Source organism: Tachysurus fulvidraco, chromosome 9 (assembly GCF_022655615.1).
Source record: "Tachysurus fulvidraco isolate hzauxx_2018 chromosome 9, HZAU_PFXX_2.0, whole genome shotgun sequence".
Classification (NCBI taxonomy): Eukaryota; Metazoa; Chordata; class Actinopteri; order Siluriformes; family Bagridae; genus Tachysurus; species Tachysurus fulvidraco.
In genome coordinates this window covers 26,948,845-26,966,704 of record NC_062526.1, presented here as the reverse complement: position 1 = coordinate 26,966,704, position 17,860 = coordinate 26,948,845, and the positions used below count along the sequence as shown (strand labels likewise).

General features: G+C 42.3%; 2 protein-coding genes and 1 long non-coding RNA gene across 3 annotated transcripts in view; 1 reads left to right on the top strand and 2 right to left on the bottom strand.

Moving 5' to 3' along the window:
- LOC113658655 overlaps nt 1-2,889 on the top strand; it is a 9,236-nt gene extending 6,347 nt beyond the window's left edge. The window contains exon 3 of the long non-coding RNA XR_003444437.2: nt 1-2,889. This exon is cut by the window's left edge and continues 772 nt beyond it. This is a non-coding gene — a long non-coding RNA (uncharacterized LOC113658655).
- Nucleotides 1-4,057, bottom strand: part of gareml (GRB2 associated, regulator of MAPK1-like) — a 19,340-nt gene extending 15,283 nt beyond the window's left edge. The window contains exon 1 of the mRNA XM_027171109.2: nt 3,781-4,057. Coding sequence (XP_027026910.1) covers nt 3,781-3,892 — 112 coding nt within the window. The 5' untranslated portion in view covers nt 3,893-4,057. The remainder of the gene's footprint in view (nt 1-3,780) is intronic.
- A 3,953-nt stretch (nt 4,058-8,010) lies between these two features.
- On the bottom strand, nt 8,011-17,352 carry rab10 (RAB10, member RAS oncogene family). Its single transcript, XM_027171158.2, has 6 exons — nt 16,627-17,352; nt 10,640-10,700; nt 9,822-9,960; nt 9,421-9,510; nt 8,530-8,631; nt 8,011-8,411 (listed from the first exon to the last, which is right to left on the bottom strand). The coding sequence occupies exons 1-6, from the start codon at nt 16,751-16,753 to the stop codon at nt 8,325-8,327; spliced, it is 606 nt and encodes a 201-aa protein (XP_027026959.1). The 5' UTR covers nt 16,754-17,352; the 3' UTR covers nt 8,011-8,324.
- Between the last annotated feature and the right edge of the window lie 508 nt (nt 17,353-17,860).

Here is a 17,860-nt window from a genome sequence, read left to right as displayed (position 1 = left end):
ACATCCCATCCCATCACTTCAACCCCAAACTTTTCCCTTTTGACCTTATTCAATACCATCCCCACCCCATCCACAAGTGCCCCAACCCCTTATCTACTTCAACACCAATCCCAACCCCGATCCCAACTCTTCCCAACATCTCCGTTCCCATCCCCATGTTCCCCAACATTCCCATTCTGCCCATAACAGTGGATCCCAACCTCAATCCTACCTCCGGTGGTCCCAGCTCTGTCAGCAACACCGTTCACCATGTGCCTCCATCACCAGCTGGTGTGTGTTAAACCACTGGTTCATCAGCATGCATGGTCAAAACCTTTAGAATGATATATTTTCTTTTTAATATCCCGTCACTACCCCAGACTGCCCAAGTCCCCTGTTAAACTGTGCAAGGTTTAAATGTTGATTTCCCCCATTCTTGTGCATCTCTTCAACTCAGACTAGATTTCTCTGGCAGTAAGCTGAACTAAACACGCACACACACACACACACACACACACACACACACACACACACACACACACACAAACACACAGGAAACCACATCAACAGTCATCACTACGGAAACTAACACTGCTGGCAGGGATCATTTGGGAACGTGAGCCAAAAGTGTAATCACTCTCTCTCTCTCTCTCTCTCTCTCTCTCTCTCTCTCTCTCTCTCTCTCTCTCTGTGTCTCTTTCTCTCTCTTTCTCTCTCTCTCTCTCTCTCACACACACACACACACACACACTGCAATACACCTCTACATAAATGACACACTTCAATTTTTTCAACTAGCTGCACTAGAGGGCAATATTATTATACGGCATAAGCCAATCACTGAAGAGAGACACAGATCACATTAAAAATATCTTGTCTTGAGATAGAGTAATGAATGAAAGAGAGAGAGAGAGAGAGCGCAAGAGAGAGAGACAGGGGGGTTGTGATGAAAGAAGAGTGTATTGATCAGCTGCTAAAAGAATCCTTCATTGATGCGAGTCTGAAAAAAGGCTTTTACTGAGGAAATGAGACACACACACACAGACACACACAGTGAGAGAGAGAGAGAGAGAGAGTCATAGGTTCTGCTGAACATCTCAGTTGTCTATAATTACTATTGTCGGCTGATACGGTGATATATCCCACCTACACACGCACACACACACACACACACAAGCTTACATAAACATTAACCCCTATGGCAACCCATAATAAAGCTTTGTGTGTGTGTAAACTGGATGATCACGAAGCGCAAATGAACTGTGAAGAATTCTGGGGTCAGAAACAAAGAAAAGAAACAAAGAGAGAGAGAGAGAGAGAGAGAGAGAGATGATGTTGGACAAGGTCAAGAGTTAAACCACAGGTCAAGCACAACTACAGGGTCAACATAGGGGCAGAGTGTGTGTGTGTGTGTGTGTGTGTGTGTGTGTGTGTGTGTGTGTGTGTGTGTGTGTGTGTGTGTGAGAGAGACAGAATGACTAAGACGTTTATAGAAAGTGAGTGAGGAAGTGAATGAAAGCAGGTTAAAGGAGAGTTAGAATGAATTGTGAGTGAAGTAGAAGGTGTTTTATTCCTAAAGCACATTAATGACTGCACATGTGATGGAGTGACTGATGGAGTGAGTGATGGAGTGAGTGACGGAGTGACTTATGGAGTGACTAAGAAAGTATGCGAACACATCACTGATATAATCTTATCACTAATTACAGAACAGCGGTAATGATCCAAGACCGTCATTCGGTACAGTTCGAGTTTAACCAATCGGTGACGTTTCAGTGTTTGTCCTAAAGATAAAATATGTGCTAAAAAATGTAAAATAAATGTAAATAATTCTTTTAGGTTTGTGTTTAATGCTCAGTAGCACTGACTGCACTCATAGTCCTACTTTAAACTTGACTTATTACATGTCATTAATGACTTATTACAGTGTTATAATCTGTATTATTACACTATTATGTACGTGAGACTCAGTTAGGGGGCGTGGCTTAGAATTTCGGAGGTGGACTCGTCATGTTCATTTGGCTCTAGTTACAGATGGTATTAGTGAGACGAAGTTTTGAGGCGAGTGTGACATGGTTTAGACCAGCGCTTGTTTGTCGGCTGGTGTGATGCGCAAACTACGAATAAATATAACAAATATCAAAAATACTAAAAGGAGGAGTTGTTTTGTAACTTCTGGGATCATTTTAGATACTTTTTTGTGTTCAGTGGTTGAAAATGTTGCTAATATCTGGCAACCCTGTGAAGTATCTAGAATATCTAGAACATGACACTCGGTACTAGGAAAAGTTTATTATTTTGAAAAGAGCTCAGTTACTGTGACGCTAATGCGAATGTAGTTACACTGGAAACATTCAAAACTGCGATGATGTCATGATTTTAAAGTCTTCAAGAAACTTTAAGAATCCCAAATTTATGCTATGATGCCAAATCTGTGGTTATAACCCTCTATCAGCTAGCCGCATAACGCCTCGAGACTCCCGAGGCAAAATACAGACTTGGCTGATTTTCCCTGATGGTAAAACCGGTGAAGATCCGATTTTCCCGTAAATTCCTCCTTTCACTCGTCTCTCCTTTTCACTCACGTCGCTGAAAATTGGAGCGCATCGGGGAGCTCGTCCTCGTTAGTATGCACGGCACTCGGACACGGATCAGCACATTTCCATATGAAAGGCTCTGCATCACTTCTGGGACACAACAGCCACTTTGTCACCTTCGCCAAAAGCCAGATCAACTATTTACACCATAAGCTTCGTTGGAAACTCATTCCACCTCACCGTTAATGTCGCACTCTGCACATCGGGAACACAGAGACTTGTTACATCCCTGTGGGAAAACTGTGTGGTCTGGTCTGATTGTCCCTGTGTTCTGTCTTCATCTGATACATTAAAATCCTTTGTCCCCTCTGCATTCGCATCCAACGTGTCGTGTCACTCAAGTCAATCGTAATAACAGATCATTAGAATTTCTTTATTTTTCAGAAATACTTTACCTTTTTCATTCTTTGCTAAGAAGGTTGTTTGCTTTGAAATGTTTTTTATTTATTTATTTGTTTGTTTGTTTGTTTATTTACAGCTTTCTACAACAGAGCAGCTTTAAATTATTTTTTAAAAAGATTTAAAAGCCTGAAACAATGCTGTATCTTTAACCTATCCATCAAGCTTTTAGAAATTAGTGGACAATTAAGTTCAGGTTAAGGAAGTTAAGGAAAATTCAGGTTAAAGTTATGATGGTTGACATGGCAACAAGAAAAGAACAGATACCCCGAAAAATAATACAAAAACTGCTAAACTTGAGTGTTGTGTTTCTTAAACTTCCAAGCCGGTGTATTTCTTCAGTAAAAACATGACATTATTATATTTAATTGGCACAGCTGGAGTCCAAATCATCACCCAGAACAGACTTAATAAGTTAATAACACTTAATAACCTTTAATAGGTTTCACCAACAGCTACTTTTATGTACACGGTGTCCTTATTATGTTTCACACACGTACTACATCAGAATGTCTCTAACTTTTGCTAGCTTTAAGGCACGACTTTGTTATTGTGATGTTGTGCACGTGCTTGTTGTATAAACGCGGGGGAAAAACGTATGAATTTATTAACATCTCGCTTTAAGATGAAACTATTCTGTAAACACATCTGATTATTTTAGCAAGCAGAAGCTGCATTCCAGTCTGTGACCTCTAAGAAAAGAGGTTCAGAAGTTTGCACCGCTCTCCGGTAATAAATACCAACATTATGAAGCGTTATAAAGTGTTATGACGCGTTATAAAACGTTATAAGCTGGGTTGCCTACCGGCGCTGAGTTTCACCAGTGTAGGCAGGCGGAATTTGCCCACCACGGCATCCAGGGGCAGCGACACTGCGCTCCACGAGAGCTCCGAGATGCTCGCGGACAGTTTCTCCATCTCTCCGTCATCATCACCGTGGTCGTGGAGGCACGGGCGCGCGCGCGCGGCGGAACGGGGTTCCGGTGACGGGTACGCGCGGTCTGCTCCAGCAGAAGCGCCGTCGGTTCTCACCAAGCGCACAGAGGAGAAGAGTATGAATGGATAAAAGAAACAGAACGAGGGAGAGAAAGAGAGAGGGAGGGAGGGAGGGAAAGGTGCCCCCTTGACTGTAGCTCCTCCCAGTCAATTCTCCCGCATGCGTGCGCGCACACAGCCCCCGGTTGCGTCTCGTTGCGCACGCACAAGCCGTATAAACAGATGTACAGTGTAAGTTACCATATCAGAGATTCCTAAAACCTTCATTTCATGGTTGGTTTGAAAATGATAAGTTAACTAATTCATAAATAAACAGTTACAAATATAAACGATAAAAAAATCAAATGTGACTAGTAAAATATATAACAACAACAACAATAATAATAATATATATAATAAGTTATTTAATTACTTTATTTTATTATATATCATTATAATAATATAAGTATAGATAATAAGTTATTTTATTACTTTGTTATTATATATAATGATATTATTATAATTATATATAATAGCATAAAGTAATAAAATAACTAACATAACATTATTATAATTATATATAATAACATAAAGTAATAAAATAATAATAACAATAATAATAATAAAATTATTATTTATTTATTTATTATTATTATAATATAAGTATATATATAATAAGTCATTTTATTGCTTTATTTTTGTTGAAATGATATTTTATTATACTAGACTCCAATGCACACCTTGTATGGAGTAGATAACATCAATACACCAAGAATTAATGAAAAAAAAAGAATAAAATCCTGCCTTGGTTTTCCAATGGCAACATATTGGGAGAGGCCCTTTGAGGCCCTTTGTTTGTTTTTTGAGATGTAGTTTGGCTGTAAACCCTGGTCACCTGTTGGAGACAGGAAACTTCTGCTGTTTGAAAGTGACGTGACATAAGGCTAAGTACAGTGACCCATACTCAGAATTTGTTCTCTGCATTTAACCCATCCGAAGTGCACACACACACACACAGCAGTGAACACACACCCTGAGCAGTGGGCAGCCATTTATGCTGCGGCGCCCGGGGAGCAGTTGGGGGGTTCGGTGCCTTGCTCAAGGGTACCTCGGTCGTGGCCGGCCCGAGACTCGAACCCACAACCTTTGGGTTACGAATCAGACTCTCTAACCATTAGGCCATGACTGCCCTAAATCAAACACTGTTAAACATCGAAATCCACTGCAAGCTGCTAGAAAGAATTCTGGATGATTTAGTTGTCTGTAGCATAATTCACCTATGAAGGCCTCTGAGATTGTGACCTCATTATTGCTGTCTGTCTGTCTGTCTGTCTGTCTGTCTGTCTGTAAAACAGCTTTAACGTGAAATTCATTTATGTCTAACAATACTAAACTCCCCGTACATTTTGTTTTAAATAAGGTAATGACGTGTTAATGACGTGATCATCAATCAAAGCAACCAAAAACCATGTTTATTTGGCTGTTTATTATTAGTTATCTGATGAGTTTTAAAGATAAAATCACAGACTACTTTCAGAATAAAAAAAAGTCAACAAACAAAAACAATAGCAGTTGTTATGTTTAACACATGACTGGTGAGTGAGTGTAAAATAAATAAATGAATAAATGAATGAATAAATTACCTGAAAATTACCTCATTTGCATATGTTTGGGCAAGAGGGTGGGGTTTACTGTGGTACTTCCATCCATCCATCCATCCATCTATCTATCAGGCTAATTTAATTAATCTTTCAAACTCTTTTCTGTGCCCATTGACTATAAAACCCCTCAGATGTGTAGCTAGCCACATGCTAACTATCTGAGAGAACATTGTTGCTACGTGACTGGACATCACCTGATGCTTGATTGTTTTATTTACAAAGTTTAACCTTTAAATAAATACCTGTGTGATTTATCGTGTAATCATTGTACGTTCTTTAGTCATGCAAAGTAATTTTCTTTGGGATTTCACATCATATCTGAGGGAAATGTTCATCTTTAGCGGTCTGATAGTGAACGTGACACAAAACTATAAAGGAGACGAACATTCCCCTCAGAGATGACGTGAAATCACAAATACAATTAATCGGTGTTCAATAATTACATGATAAATCACACAGAAGCAGAACTCTGAAGGTGCCGCCATCTTGGGCAGAAAAACCGCCAAGCCATCAAAAAAGTGGTAAACACCACAAATGGGATTCGGTCTCATATAAGCTTATATTTTGTGTAGCATCCGTCTGAGATTTATAGGTTATTCATATAAGTTTTTCTTCCAGAAGTTTCTTAATTTAATTTCACCTCATTTATCTTTTGTTTTTTGTTTATTAGAGCAGCAATATTACTCGATTATGGTGAATATTTACATACTGACTTTTACCTCAGAGGGGCTTCAGGGATTTAAATATAAAGTGATAAAAGAATATAATAAACCTACCACCAAGAACTGAATCGATATGAAGGCTGTTGACCTACGAACATATCACAACTAAAAGACACAAATTTTCTCAAATCTATGAACATTTAAAAGGTTTCTTTCCCCCTTCATCATCTCTCACTCACCTGCCGGTTGTTCTACTTTCCGCCACTAAGCGGCATCAGAGAGTCGTGTGGATTCTCACGACTCATTTCTTGGCGCATCAGGGATTATTTTGTCATTTAGTAAAGTTTGAGGGGCAAATGACAACTTTTACCAAAGCACAAAGTCTGGATTCTGATTGGTCAGCCGATGATTACTTTTCTTTCTAAAAGCAGCTCTAACAGCGAAGCAGAATAATATTAAAGATTTTTTTATTTCTTATTCAGAAAGATTTATGCAGGCGATGCTTCACGTAAACGAATGTCATCGCCGACACGTTTGTTTTCTTTTATAGTTACGCTTTGCCTAACGTGACAAACTGCGTCTTATTATTCAACGTCGCGATCGAGGAAGATAAAAACTGAGGCTGGTGATGGAACGAGTGTTTATAGCTGCTATAACGTAACCGAGGACTCGGTTCACGGACGTCCCACGACGCCGAATAGAACTGAGACTGCAGTTAACATTTTGTATCAGTGTGAGGAATAAAACACGTCAGGGTGCGTTCTCAAAAGTAAGTACGTACGTAAATAAATAAAGTCAGGTTGCTCACACAGTATCTGCATCATTATACTGAACAGACAGTGTTTTATTCCTTACACGGTAAACGCCTACGTTCGTAACCGTCAGCAGCCCAGAAAAAAAAAAACACACAAACATGTGACTTAAACAAGCTCATTTTTTTTAATGGATCTGCAAAACAAAAACAAAACAAAAAAAAATTAACTTCCAAAAAGGACTACACCCCACCCGACCCCCACCCCTGTGCATGAGCCATGCAGCTGCGTCTCGCTGTTTTTTTTTCTTTTCTTGCTGCACCAAACGCACAAGTCTTTAAAAACCAAAGAAATAATGGCATGCAGGAGAAAAAGAGGGACACAAAAAAAGAGAAAGAAAGAAAAAGAAAAAAAAAACATTCCCCAAAAGTGAAGTTATTCAGAACATAAATGCCATTCTCTTCAGTTCAAAATGTGGGTGTGTCTGTTCTGGCAGGTTTGGTATCATTATACAGGTGACGTGTGTGTGTGTGTGTGTGTGTGTGTGTACACGTGTGTGTGTGTGTGTGTTGCTTAGGGCAGATGGGAGGTTTGACCTTTCGTCTTCACGTTAAGGCACCAGACAAAAAAAAAAAAAAAACATTAAAGAGGACAAAACACAGAACACGGGACTCCTGACACACTAAACCAAACGCTAAGCTGTTTACATACAAACCCAGCCACCAATCCAGAAACTGTACACAGTCGTGAGCGCTCGAGTCGTTCGGCTCGCTGGTTTTTTTTTTCTCTCCTTTTTTTACACTAATGAGTCTTCCACAAAAACAAAACAAAACAAAACAAAAAAAAGGTCCAGAAGGTTCTGAGGACGCGTCCTCTCATGTCAGATTTCATGTTTATTTAAAAATGTAGTGGTGAAGCTTTCTGTTGTGCTCGTTTGTTTCCCTCTCTCATTCCAAAACCTTTAAAATAAACGACAGGAAACGTGACATGATTTCTCTTTTTATCTATACAACTGTTTTTTTTCTGTCATCGGAAATAAAAACTGTCAGCAAGCCGATGTGAGCGGGAAAAAAAAGGTAGAAACGATTAGAGAGAGAGAGAGATAGAAGGATGGAGGGAGGGACAGAGGGGGATTGATAGAAGGATAGAGGGAGAGAGTGTGAGATGGGGCAAGAGTGCAACAGGAGGAAGGAGTTAGATACAAAGTAGGAGGAAATAAGTGTAAGTGGGAGAAGAAACTGCGTGTGTGTGTGTGTGTGTGTGTATGGACACGTGCTTGTAAATTTGTGTGACGGACTGTTCAACTGCAACACTTGGTTTTCCAGCCTGTGACTCCACCTCCGGAGCTGATGTCCACATTTTCACTGTTGGGCTCTTTTACAGGTGTCTGAAACACACACACACACACACACACACACACACACACGCGCATCAATATACACAATCTACATTGCTCATTTAACTTCACTTTGGTTGAAACACCCCACCCCCCGACCCCCACACACCTTTCTGAGGATGTCTTCTGCTAACGTGAGGAAGGCCTTCTCGATGTTGATGTTGGCTTTCGCACTCGTCTCAAAGAAACGGATTCCATGTTCCCTGGCAATCTGTACACACAGACAGGGAGAGAGAAACCTCTAAGTGTAAGTGTAACACACACACACACACACACACACACACACACACACACACACACTTTAAGCATGCACTCACACGCTAGACATCACTGAAGCGAGCTACCGCACGTCTCCTTTGTCCTCCTTTTACCGAAATCTACGTGTCTGGTTTAAGACGTCATTACATTGTGTGTGTGTGTGTGTGTGTGTGGGTGTGGGTGTGTGTGTGTAACGTCTGTTGGACATGTATTTAATATTGACCAGCGATTCAGTAAATCATGTTAATACAAATGTCTAGCCATGAAACAGGCTGCAGTGTTGTTCTGTAAGTCAGACAAGAGAGAGAGAGAGAGCGAGACAAATGGAGAGAGAGACAGAGACGAATAGAGAGAGACAAAGAGAGAGAGAGAGACAAATAGAGAGAGACGAAGAGAGAGAGACAGAGACGAAGAGAGAGAGAGAGAGAGACCGATAAAGACGGACAGAGAGAGACAAATAGAGAGAAACGAATAGAGAGAGAGAGAGACAGAGACGAATAAAGAGAGAGAGAGAGAGAGACAGAGAGAGAGACTGCGTATGATAAAAGCCACGACTGGGCAGCAGTATAAATCAGTGTTTTTAGGTCAAATAAAGGACAAAGCTCACTGGAGTAAAGAAGTTCGTCCTCAACTATAAACCATCTTGATGTTTTACATTAAAAGATAAAGACAACATTAACTTGTCTCTGTATGTAAGTTATGACGTGGATCAGTGTTCGGTGCGACTCCTCACGCAGCTCACCTGCTCTCCCTTGGCCTTTGGTACGACCCGTTTGTCCTCCATGTCACACTTGTTGCCTAGCAGCATTCTCTCCACATCTTCATTGGCATGCTGAAACACACACACACACACACACACACACACACACACACACACACACACACACACACACACACACAAACACACACACTCAGCCTGAGAATTCAGTGATCAGGGCTGGGTTTAATCTCACGACTACGTTGAACACTGTATTTATTGTACGTGTTTCTGCGATCAGAGTTCAGTTCCTGCCCGAAACATTACACCATCCGATCAGAGAGAAACACACAAGAACACTTAAATCCTTTAGAACCCCTCAGAAAGACGTGTAATGGGGCACAGATCCCACAACCAATAGGAAAGTGAGCCCATTAGAGACGCACCTCGTCGATGTTCCTGAGCCACTTGCTGATGTTCTCAAAGCTCTTGGCGTTGCTGATGTCGTAGACGAGCATGATGCCCATGGCTCCTCTGTAGTAGGAGGTGGTGATGGTGTGGAACCGCTCCTGACCTGCTGTGTCCCTAAACACACACAATTATACTGTTAACCACACGATTACTAATGAGAGACTGTTAGGTCTCTCACACACACACACACACACACACACACACACACACACACACACACACACCCCTATCATCTGTTTACAAACACATCACTAGTCACGCGCTTGCTACGTTAGATAGTTAAGCGTATCCATGGTAACAACCAGGGAAACAACACCGATTCTGCCCCAGAACGACGGTCTCGCCTGCTACGTCACTCAAACTGTTCACCGGTACCACGGCGCTGCTGTATTCTGCAATCTGATTGGTCGATCCATCTCCTTGTGACCAGCACGCTGTGTGTATTAAGGCGCTCCTTCTAATATGTCGACTGTTCACGTGGACACACCACTGATACTAATTTAAATAAATAAATAAACAAACAAACAAAAACAAATAAATATCCTCTCATAATGACTACAGACATTAACTGTAACACGGTCACTTGCCAGCTAGAATATTTGTCACCCTGCGTAACACACTACCCAAGAGCTTCCCAGGAAACCATGGCAACCGGCAATAAACTAAAAATGAGAACACAGTGGGACACGGCTGTTACTCCTAGTGTATAAACAAACACACACACACACACACACACACACACACACACACACACACACACACACACACACACACACACACACGGAGCACTCACCATATCTGTAGTTTTATCTTCTTTCCTTGCAGTTCAACTGTTTTGATCTTGAAATCGATTCCTGGAGAGAAAAATGAAAGAAAAAAAACTGAAGTCAGCAAAAGATTGTAGTAGCTGTAGGTACACCACACACACACACACACACACACACACACACACACACACACACACACACACACACAGGATTTATTTTACACCCTACTAAAACACACTTCAGGACTTGCTGTTACAGGGAAATAATCAAAGGCAGATGGAGCGATGAAGTTAAATCGTTTCCCAGAACGACACAAACAGAGAGATTTATTGTAAAAGATCTGATGGTTACTGCAAGGGCAGTGTTTTATTTTGTGTGTGTGTGTTTGTGTGTGTGTTACAGCACAAGGTTCAGGTCCACTCCATTTAGTTCACTGATGACAGAAAAAAAAAAGCTCAAAGAAATATTTACAGAAATATGAAGCTTCTTGTTTCATGATAAACAGCTGAGTGTGTCGAGAAACTCAATAAATAGATGTACTGTATAATTACAACTAAACATCCAGTGAGACTCTCTGTGTGTGTGTGTGTGTGTGTGTGTGTGTGTGTCCCTGCTAATGGGGCAGTATGGAAACTGTGTGTGGCACAGACTGGCACTCACTGGCATCGACTCTGGCAGAACCATCTCAATCTGTCCTTCTGCTGGGGGTTTAACACCCCCCCTCCACACACACACACAATCACAGTGACAGCATTCAGAAAAAAAATAGAGGCTGAAATGGATGGGAAATAAAAAACAAGCCCAAAGGTGAGACGACCTGAGAAGGACAGTTAGCAAGTAGAGTGAGAGAGAACTGTGAGAGAAAGAAAAGAAAGAAAAAAACGCAGTGAGAAAGAAAGAAAGGAGAGAATAAGAGAGAGACTGATGCACATTTCTGTGAGACGGACAGACAGTAAAGTGCAGAAAGCAGAGAGAAGAGAAGGAGCGTGTTTATTACACACAGCAGGAGTCAGTGATCGTCCATGAGCTTCATCATGAGCTTCATCATACATACACACAGATGACGCAGATACAGCAATGACTTCAAACCACCTCAGAGAAGATGTGGAGACGAGTCAGGTGGACACTACAGCAGGAGGAAAACTACACGCACAAACACACACACACACTACAGTAGGAGGAAAACCACACACACACACACACACACTACAGCAGGAGGAAAACTACACACACACACTACAGCAGGAGGAAAACTACACACACACACTACAGCAGGAGGAAAACTACACACACACACTACAGCAGGAGGAAAACTACACACACACACACACTACAGCAGGAGGAAAACTACACACACTACAGCAGGAGGAAAACTACACATACACACTAAAGCAGGAAAACTACACACACACTAAAGCAGGAAAACTACACACACACTAAAGCAGGAAAACTACACACACACACTACAGCAGGAGGAAAACTACACACACACACTACAGCAGGAGGAAAACTACACACACACACACACTACAGCAGGAGGAAAACTACACACACTACAGCAGGAGGAAAACTACACATACACACTAAAGCAGGAAAACTACACACACACTAAAGCAGGAAAACTACACACACACTAAAGCAGGAAAACTACACACACACACACACACTACAGCAGGAGGAAAACTACACATACACACTACACACACACTAAAGCAGGAAAACTACACACACACACACACACACACACACACACATACACACACACACACATACACACACACACACATACACACACACACAACAGCAGGAGGAAAACCACACACACTACAGATTGTTGTCTACCTGCCATGTTAGTGAGATCGTGTGTCTGAACGCGTCACTGACTGATGACCTAAAACCCTACAGTGTGACATCAGGGTCGTGTTTGTACGGTCTGACAAACACACGCTCCTGTCAGTCACTCTATAGACATGCCCCCGCTCCTGTCAGTCACTCTATAGACACGCCCCCGCTCCTGTCAGCCACTCTATAGACACACCCCCTGCTCCTGTCAGTAACTCTATAGACACGCCCCCCACCCCCTGTGTGTGGTGTCATCCATACAGGATGTGTGTATTCTCACATGTAGACAGCCATAATAAACAGGCAGACAAACAGAAGACAAGAAAGTCTACACCAAAGAAAGAGAAGAAAAGGTTCAGTGGGAGTCTGTGTGTCTGTGTGTGTATGTGCTCTGGTCTGAGATCAGCATATTAAACAGTCATCTGATTGTCAAAGTGGACACACAAAGGGAATAAAAACAAACTCACACTGGCTTCGCTTTTAATAACCATAAAGTGGGGAGAGACAGAGAGAGAGAGAGAGAGAGAGAGAGAGGGGCTAATTTACAGGTGAAATGTAGACTATAACCTGAATGAGAAAGCTCTCTCACGCACACACACACACACACAACAAACACACACACACAGATGTGGGTTGGGTGGAACCCGACATTATTAGATGATATGCATATCATTCAGCCAAAGAATGAGTCACACTTGTACAATACAAATTCTCTCTCTCTCACACACACACACACAAACACACACACACACACACACAGAGTGTACAAGGGGCTTAAGGCCAAGTTCCTGTGAATGTCTGAAACTGACAGTCTGAAAAAGATTTTTAAATCAGAATGAACTGATTCACTCGGCTTCTTTTTAGGATCAATGTGGGGAGAGACAGTGGGGAGAGACATGAGGAGAGACAGTGGGGAGAGACAGTGGGGAGAGACGCGCTAACTTCCCGCTTATACAACTTTCATCAAGCAGCTATGGGGTTGTACACTGTTCTCGATCTCTCAGTCCCACACACACACACACACACACACACACACACACACACACACAGAAAGGCTGTAATAAACTAAACTGATCACTCCCTGAAGCTTTACTTCCCTCACACTTACTTCATGAAGCAGTGACACTTTTTATCCGTTTATAGTTACGTGTGATGTCACACAATGGCAGGTAAAGAGGTTCTGGTTCTCTCTTATGTTACAGCAGCTTTAAAAACTTGTTCTCTCTTTACTCTCTCTCTCTTTTTTTACTCTTCAAAGCTTTCCCTCTGATGCTGGAGACTCAATTTTTGGGTAAAAGAGCACCGCTCTGTGTGTGTGTGTTGAAATATGTGTGATGTGTTACGCACGCTCATATTCATCCTATAACCGCAACCAGCATGAGAGAATGTGCTGAGGATGAAACTGGAGATGTTACGAAAAGGCCAGTGGAGCAGAGAGAGAGAGAGACACACACACACACACAGACACACACACACACACACACACGTGCACATCACAAACAGCTGCTCTCTTCGAATCTTTTAGTGAGAAAAATGGTTCTAGTATCACAGTGACCGAAAGATAGTGTTGAATATAAACGTGCATTGTGCTATAAATCTTTAGTGTGTGTGTGTGTGTGTGTGTGTGTGTGTGTGTGTAAGACGATCCCGTGGATGGAGGGAGTTTCCGGTGGGTATTTTAGGATGCTGAGCCATCGCAGCTGCATCAGCCACTCCACCAGAGACGGAGTGAAAGAGCCAAATGACAGGAAACACAAGTCGGTTGCACCGAATGATCTCGTGCGATACACAACGTTACGCTGCTACGATAATCCAGTGCACTGCTGCATGTCTACACGTTAGACACCATCGCCCGTAAAGGGAGGAAAAACAAATAATGGAGTGAGCAGAGAAGAAAACGCGGGAAATCCTCACAGGACCCTTTAACCACGTGTCAGAACACAGAGTTGGCGCTTTCACGATCATCTCCGATAAATAAATAAAAATGAATCGGATCTGGTGTGAGAGAGGATACTATAAAAGGGGCGGGGCTTTAATCGTAATTAACGCAGTTGCACTGCACACAAACACACTAACTACACTTGTGAACAATTCTGGAGCAAAATATCCAGAAGACAAATAGAAGACACCAATGAGAACAAAAGTAATGGCACCTGATACCAAGAAGAACTTATGTTAGTGAAATATTTCAATCCCTTTTATGGAGTGTTGCGTGAGAAGGTGTGAAGAAAATCGGTGTCAAAATTCTTCAGTGAACTCGGCGCACCTCGGAGCGATTTCGGGTCACCGATCCAGCCGCTGGAGTGCTCTGTTGCCGTCAGAGGAAACCGGAGAACCCCGGAGGAACCCGTAAAGACCCGAGAAGAAATTACTGACGTTTATCCAAAAGATAGAAAGCCAGAAGGCATCACACACGCTGAAGTGTCCGGGAAGAAAAAAAAAGGAACAGCGGTGAAGAGGATTGGTAATGGGATGGAGTTAAAATGCCCGATGACTGGTGGAGGAGAGCCGTTCGCATCCTCTCAGCCTTTATCTCCAAAGCACAAGAGCTTCCTCAAAAGATGCCATCCTTCCTGAACGGACCACAACTTTTCTGAAGTGGCCACGGGTCTGCGAGCCGTAAGCCTTCGATGACGGCGTGGAACTGTTTGCCTTATTTATTTATTTTTAGTGTGTGTTAAAGAAAAAGAGGTGATGTTTCTAAAATGTGTGTGTGTGTGTGTACGTGTTCCATGCTTGCGAAGTTTTCCCAATCAAATACCAGAGTTCATCTAAATAAATTCCACGTCAGGAAAATATTCCACGGAGCACCATAAACGTTCAGATCAGTCGCATCTGGCAACCCAGAGACGCCCCTTCTGCAGGAAATCCATCGGAACGTTTTTTGTCTGCATGCTGTGAACGAGCGGCGTGTTAGAAATTCAAGTCGGCACCTGAGAAACGAGGAGGTGGGAATGTTGTTGATGTCGGTTACGTAACCATCAGCTACTACGTGCTACACGGCCTGCAAGAGTGATTTGCTCAAGAAACGCAAAAGCGATGCAGCAAAAACAGCGTTCAACTTGTGGACTTGTGTTGTGGACACCGTCGCTGTGTTGCATTATGGGTAGCGTGTGTATCGACAAATTAGTGCCAGAACAGATCAGTATCACAAAACAGAACCGCACATCTGTATCAGCGTGTAGCTCCCTTAAAGACTATAAACATTATAGTATATAGTGTTATTTATGTCTGTACTTTTGAGCGTCACAAGCAGCCGGAACCAAATTCCTTGTGTGTGTCAACATCAACACACTTGGCCAATAAACCTGATTCTGAAGACTGACCTAACACCAAGCCGCTTATCAACAAACCTTTTCCGGGTTCGTTTCAGATTCATCATCTCGTTTGACATCGTCAGTGAAAAAAGAAAAAGTGTTGGTGCCCCAAAGTGTGTCACACTTTCACAACACAATCAGTCCCTCCCCCAAACACACCTGTGCTGATAAAGGTGCATTAGGTACGATCAATGGAAAAAATTCCCTCAAAAAGTTTAATTTCTAGGACCCCGTGGACTACATCCTCTATTATGTTCACGTCATAGCCTGGTGTTTCAGGCGAACCGGAAGGTTGTGATTTCGAAGCCCACGTCCACCAAGGACCTTAACCAACAACTGTATAACATTGAGATGATGTAAGTGCATAAGGGCGTCTGCCAAATGCTGTAAATGTAAGGACTAACATTAGTCCCATCCAAACACAATCAATAATTCCAGACCGGAAGTCAGTTTTCCAGACGGTTGTTTTTCTTATTCATGGAATACTTTTTGTTTCAAGGTCAATGTTTACACCACTTAATACACACACACGTACATTATATATATATATTACACACACACACAGCACCCTGTCTGTACACATAAGCATTATTTAAAATCCATATCACCACCATTAAGTCAGAAATAACAAAGGGATCCCTTTCAGCCAAGTCCTGACTGCAGACTGTATAATAATAATAATAATAATAATAATAATAATAATGTTGATGATGATGCTCGGATACACAACTCGACAGCCATTTCGCATCCGTTTGGACTGCGGCCACGAATAAAACAGCTTCCCACAGGAGATTAACGTGACACTGAAACACATGGAGGTGTGTGTGTGTGTGTGTTGGACAGATGTTCCTCACCTATGGTGGAGATGAAGGTGGTGTTAAAGGCGTCGTCTGAGAAGCGGAACAACACGCAGGTTTTCCCCACACCGGAGTCTCCGATCAGGAGGAGCTTAAACAGCAGGTCGTACGTCTTCTTCGCCATCTTCTTTTATTTAGTTATTTATTTAATATTATTTATAAAAACGACGCAGAAAGGAGACCAGGGATCAACAACAACAACACAACACCAATCAGGCGGGTGCTGCTGGTTAGCTTGATGCTAAGCTAACGTTAGCCGGGTTAGCTTAATGCTAAGCTAACGTTAGCCTGGTTAGCTTGATGCTAAGCTAACGTTAGCCTGGTTAGCTTGGTGTAGCGTGAAGTAAATGTCGCGTTCAGTTCAGTTTCTGGCGCTGTTGTTGTTTTTTTTTTATCTCTACAGTCCGGATAAACGTGTGTAATAATAATAATAATAGTAATAATAATAATCGGTTCCTTTCCTTCTGCCCTTCTGTCTGTTCTGCCACACGGACAAAATGGCTCCTGTACGAAAAGCCCTCAGTCTTTTATCACCATCTCAGCAGCACCTCCTCCGGATTACAGCCCGAAACGCCTCGACTGCGTTCGTCTCGATATCGACCCGAGATCTTTGTGCGTCTGCGCTGGTATTTTGTCCGTTGTTGACTTCACGAGCGCGACTTTAATTCCGAGCCGAAACACAGACCGACGACCGCCGTCGCCTTCGAATGGAGCCACCGCTGGCCGGCGACACCCTACAATCTACAGTCCCCGCCCACACACACGCGTCCTCTGCGCTGATTGGCTGAGGCGGCACACGGTTCTAAAACATTTCCACGCCGCTGATTGGACAAACTCTCCGACCGTCAAAGAACGACATGCTGAGACTCACTTACTGCTATAACGGTGTGAAAGGCTCTGTTACAGGGTTAAAGGTGCAATAAGCGTTTTTTTTTTTTACATTAAAAATATGGATTCGTGCATAATACATGCAGTTTGATTATAACCATCAGATTCAGCATGAACATACAAGGTGGCAGAGGAAAAAAAAACATTTGGAAAATTGTCTTCTGGTCTGTAAAGTGTGTAGCGATGTAGATCAAGGGGGAAAAGCATCGCCTCCTGGATGGGGGGAGGGGGCTAACTGAGTTCAATAAAACTGGACTGGACCTTTAACGGTGCAATAGGCGATTTTTAAACATTTTACTATATATATAGCAAAATCCCTTAGAAGAAGAAGAAGAAGAAGAAG

What these genes read in the sequence shown, in the direction of transcription:
- rab10 (XM_027171158.2), bottom strand. Translation starts at nt 16,753, where the DNA reads ATGGCGAAGAAGACGTACGACCTGCTGTTTAAGCTCCTCCTGATCGGA. An exon ending in AAGATAAAACTACAGATATG is followed by an intron (nt 9,961 to 10,639) that starts GTGAGTGCTCCG and finishes GTGTGTGTTTAG; the next exon opens with GGACACAGCAGGTCAGGAGC. An exon ending in CAGAAGACATCCTCAGAAAG is followed by an intron (nt 8,412 to 8,529) that starts GTGTGTGGGGGT and finishes TGTGTGTTTCAG; the next exon opens with ACACCTGTAAAAGAGCCCAA.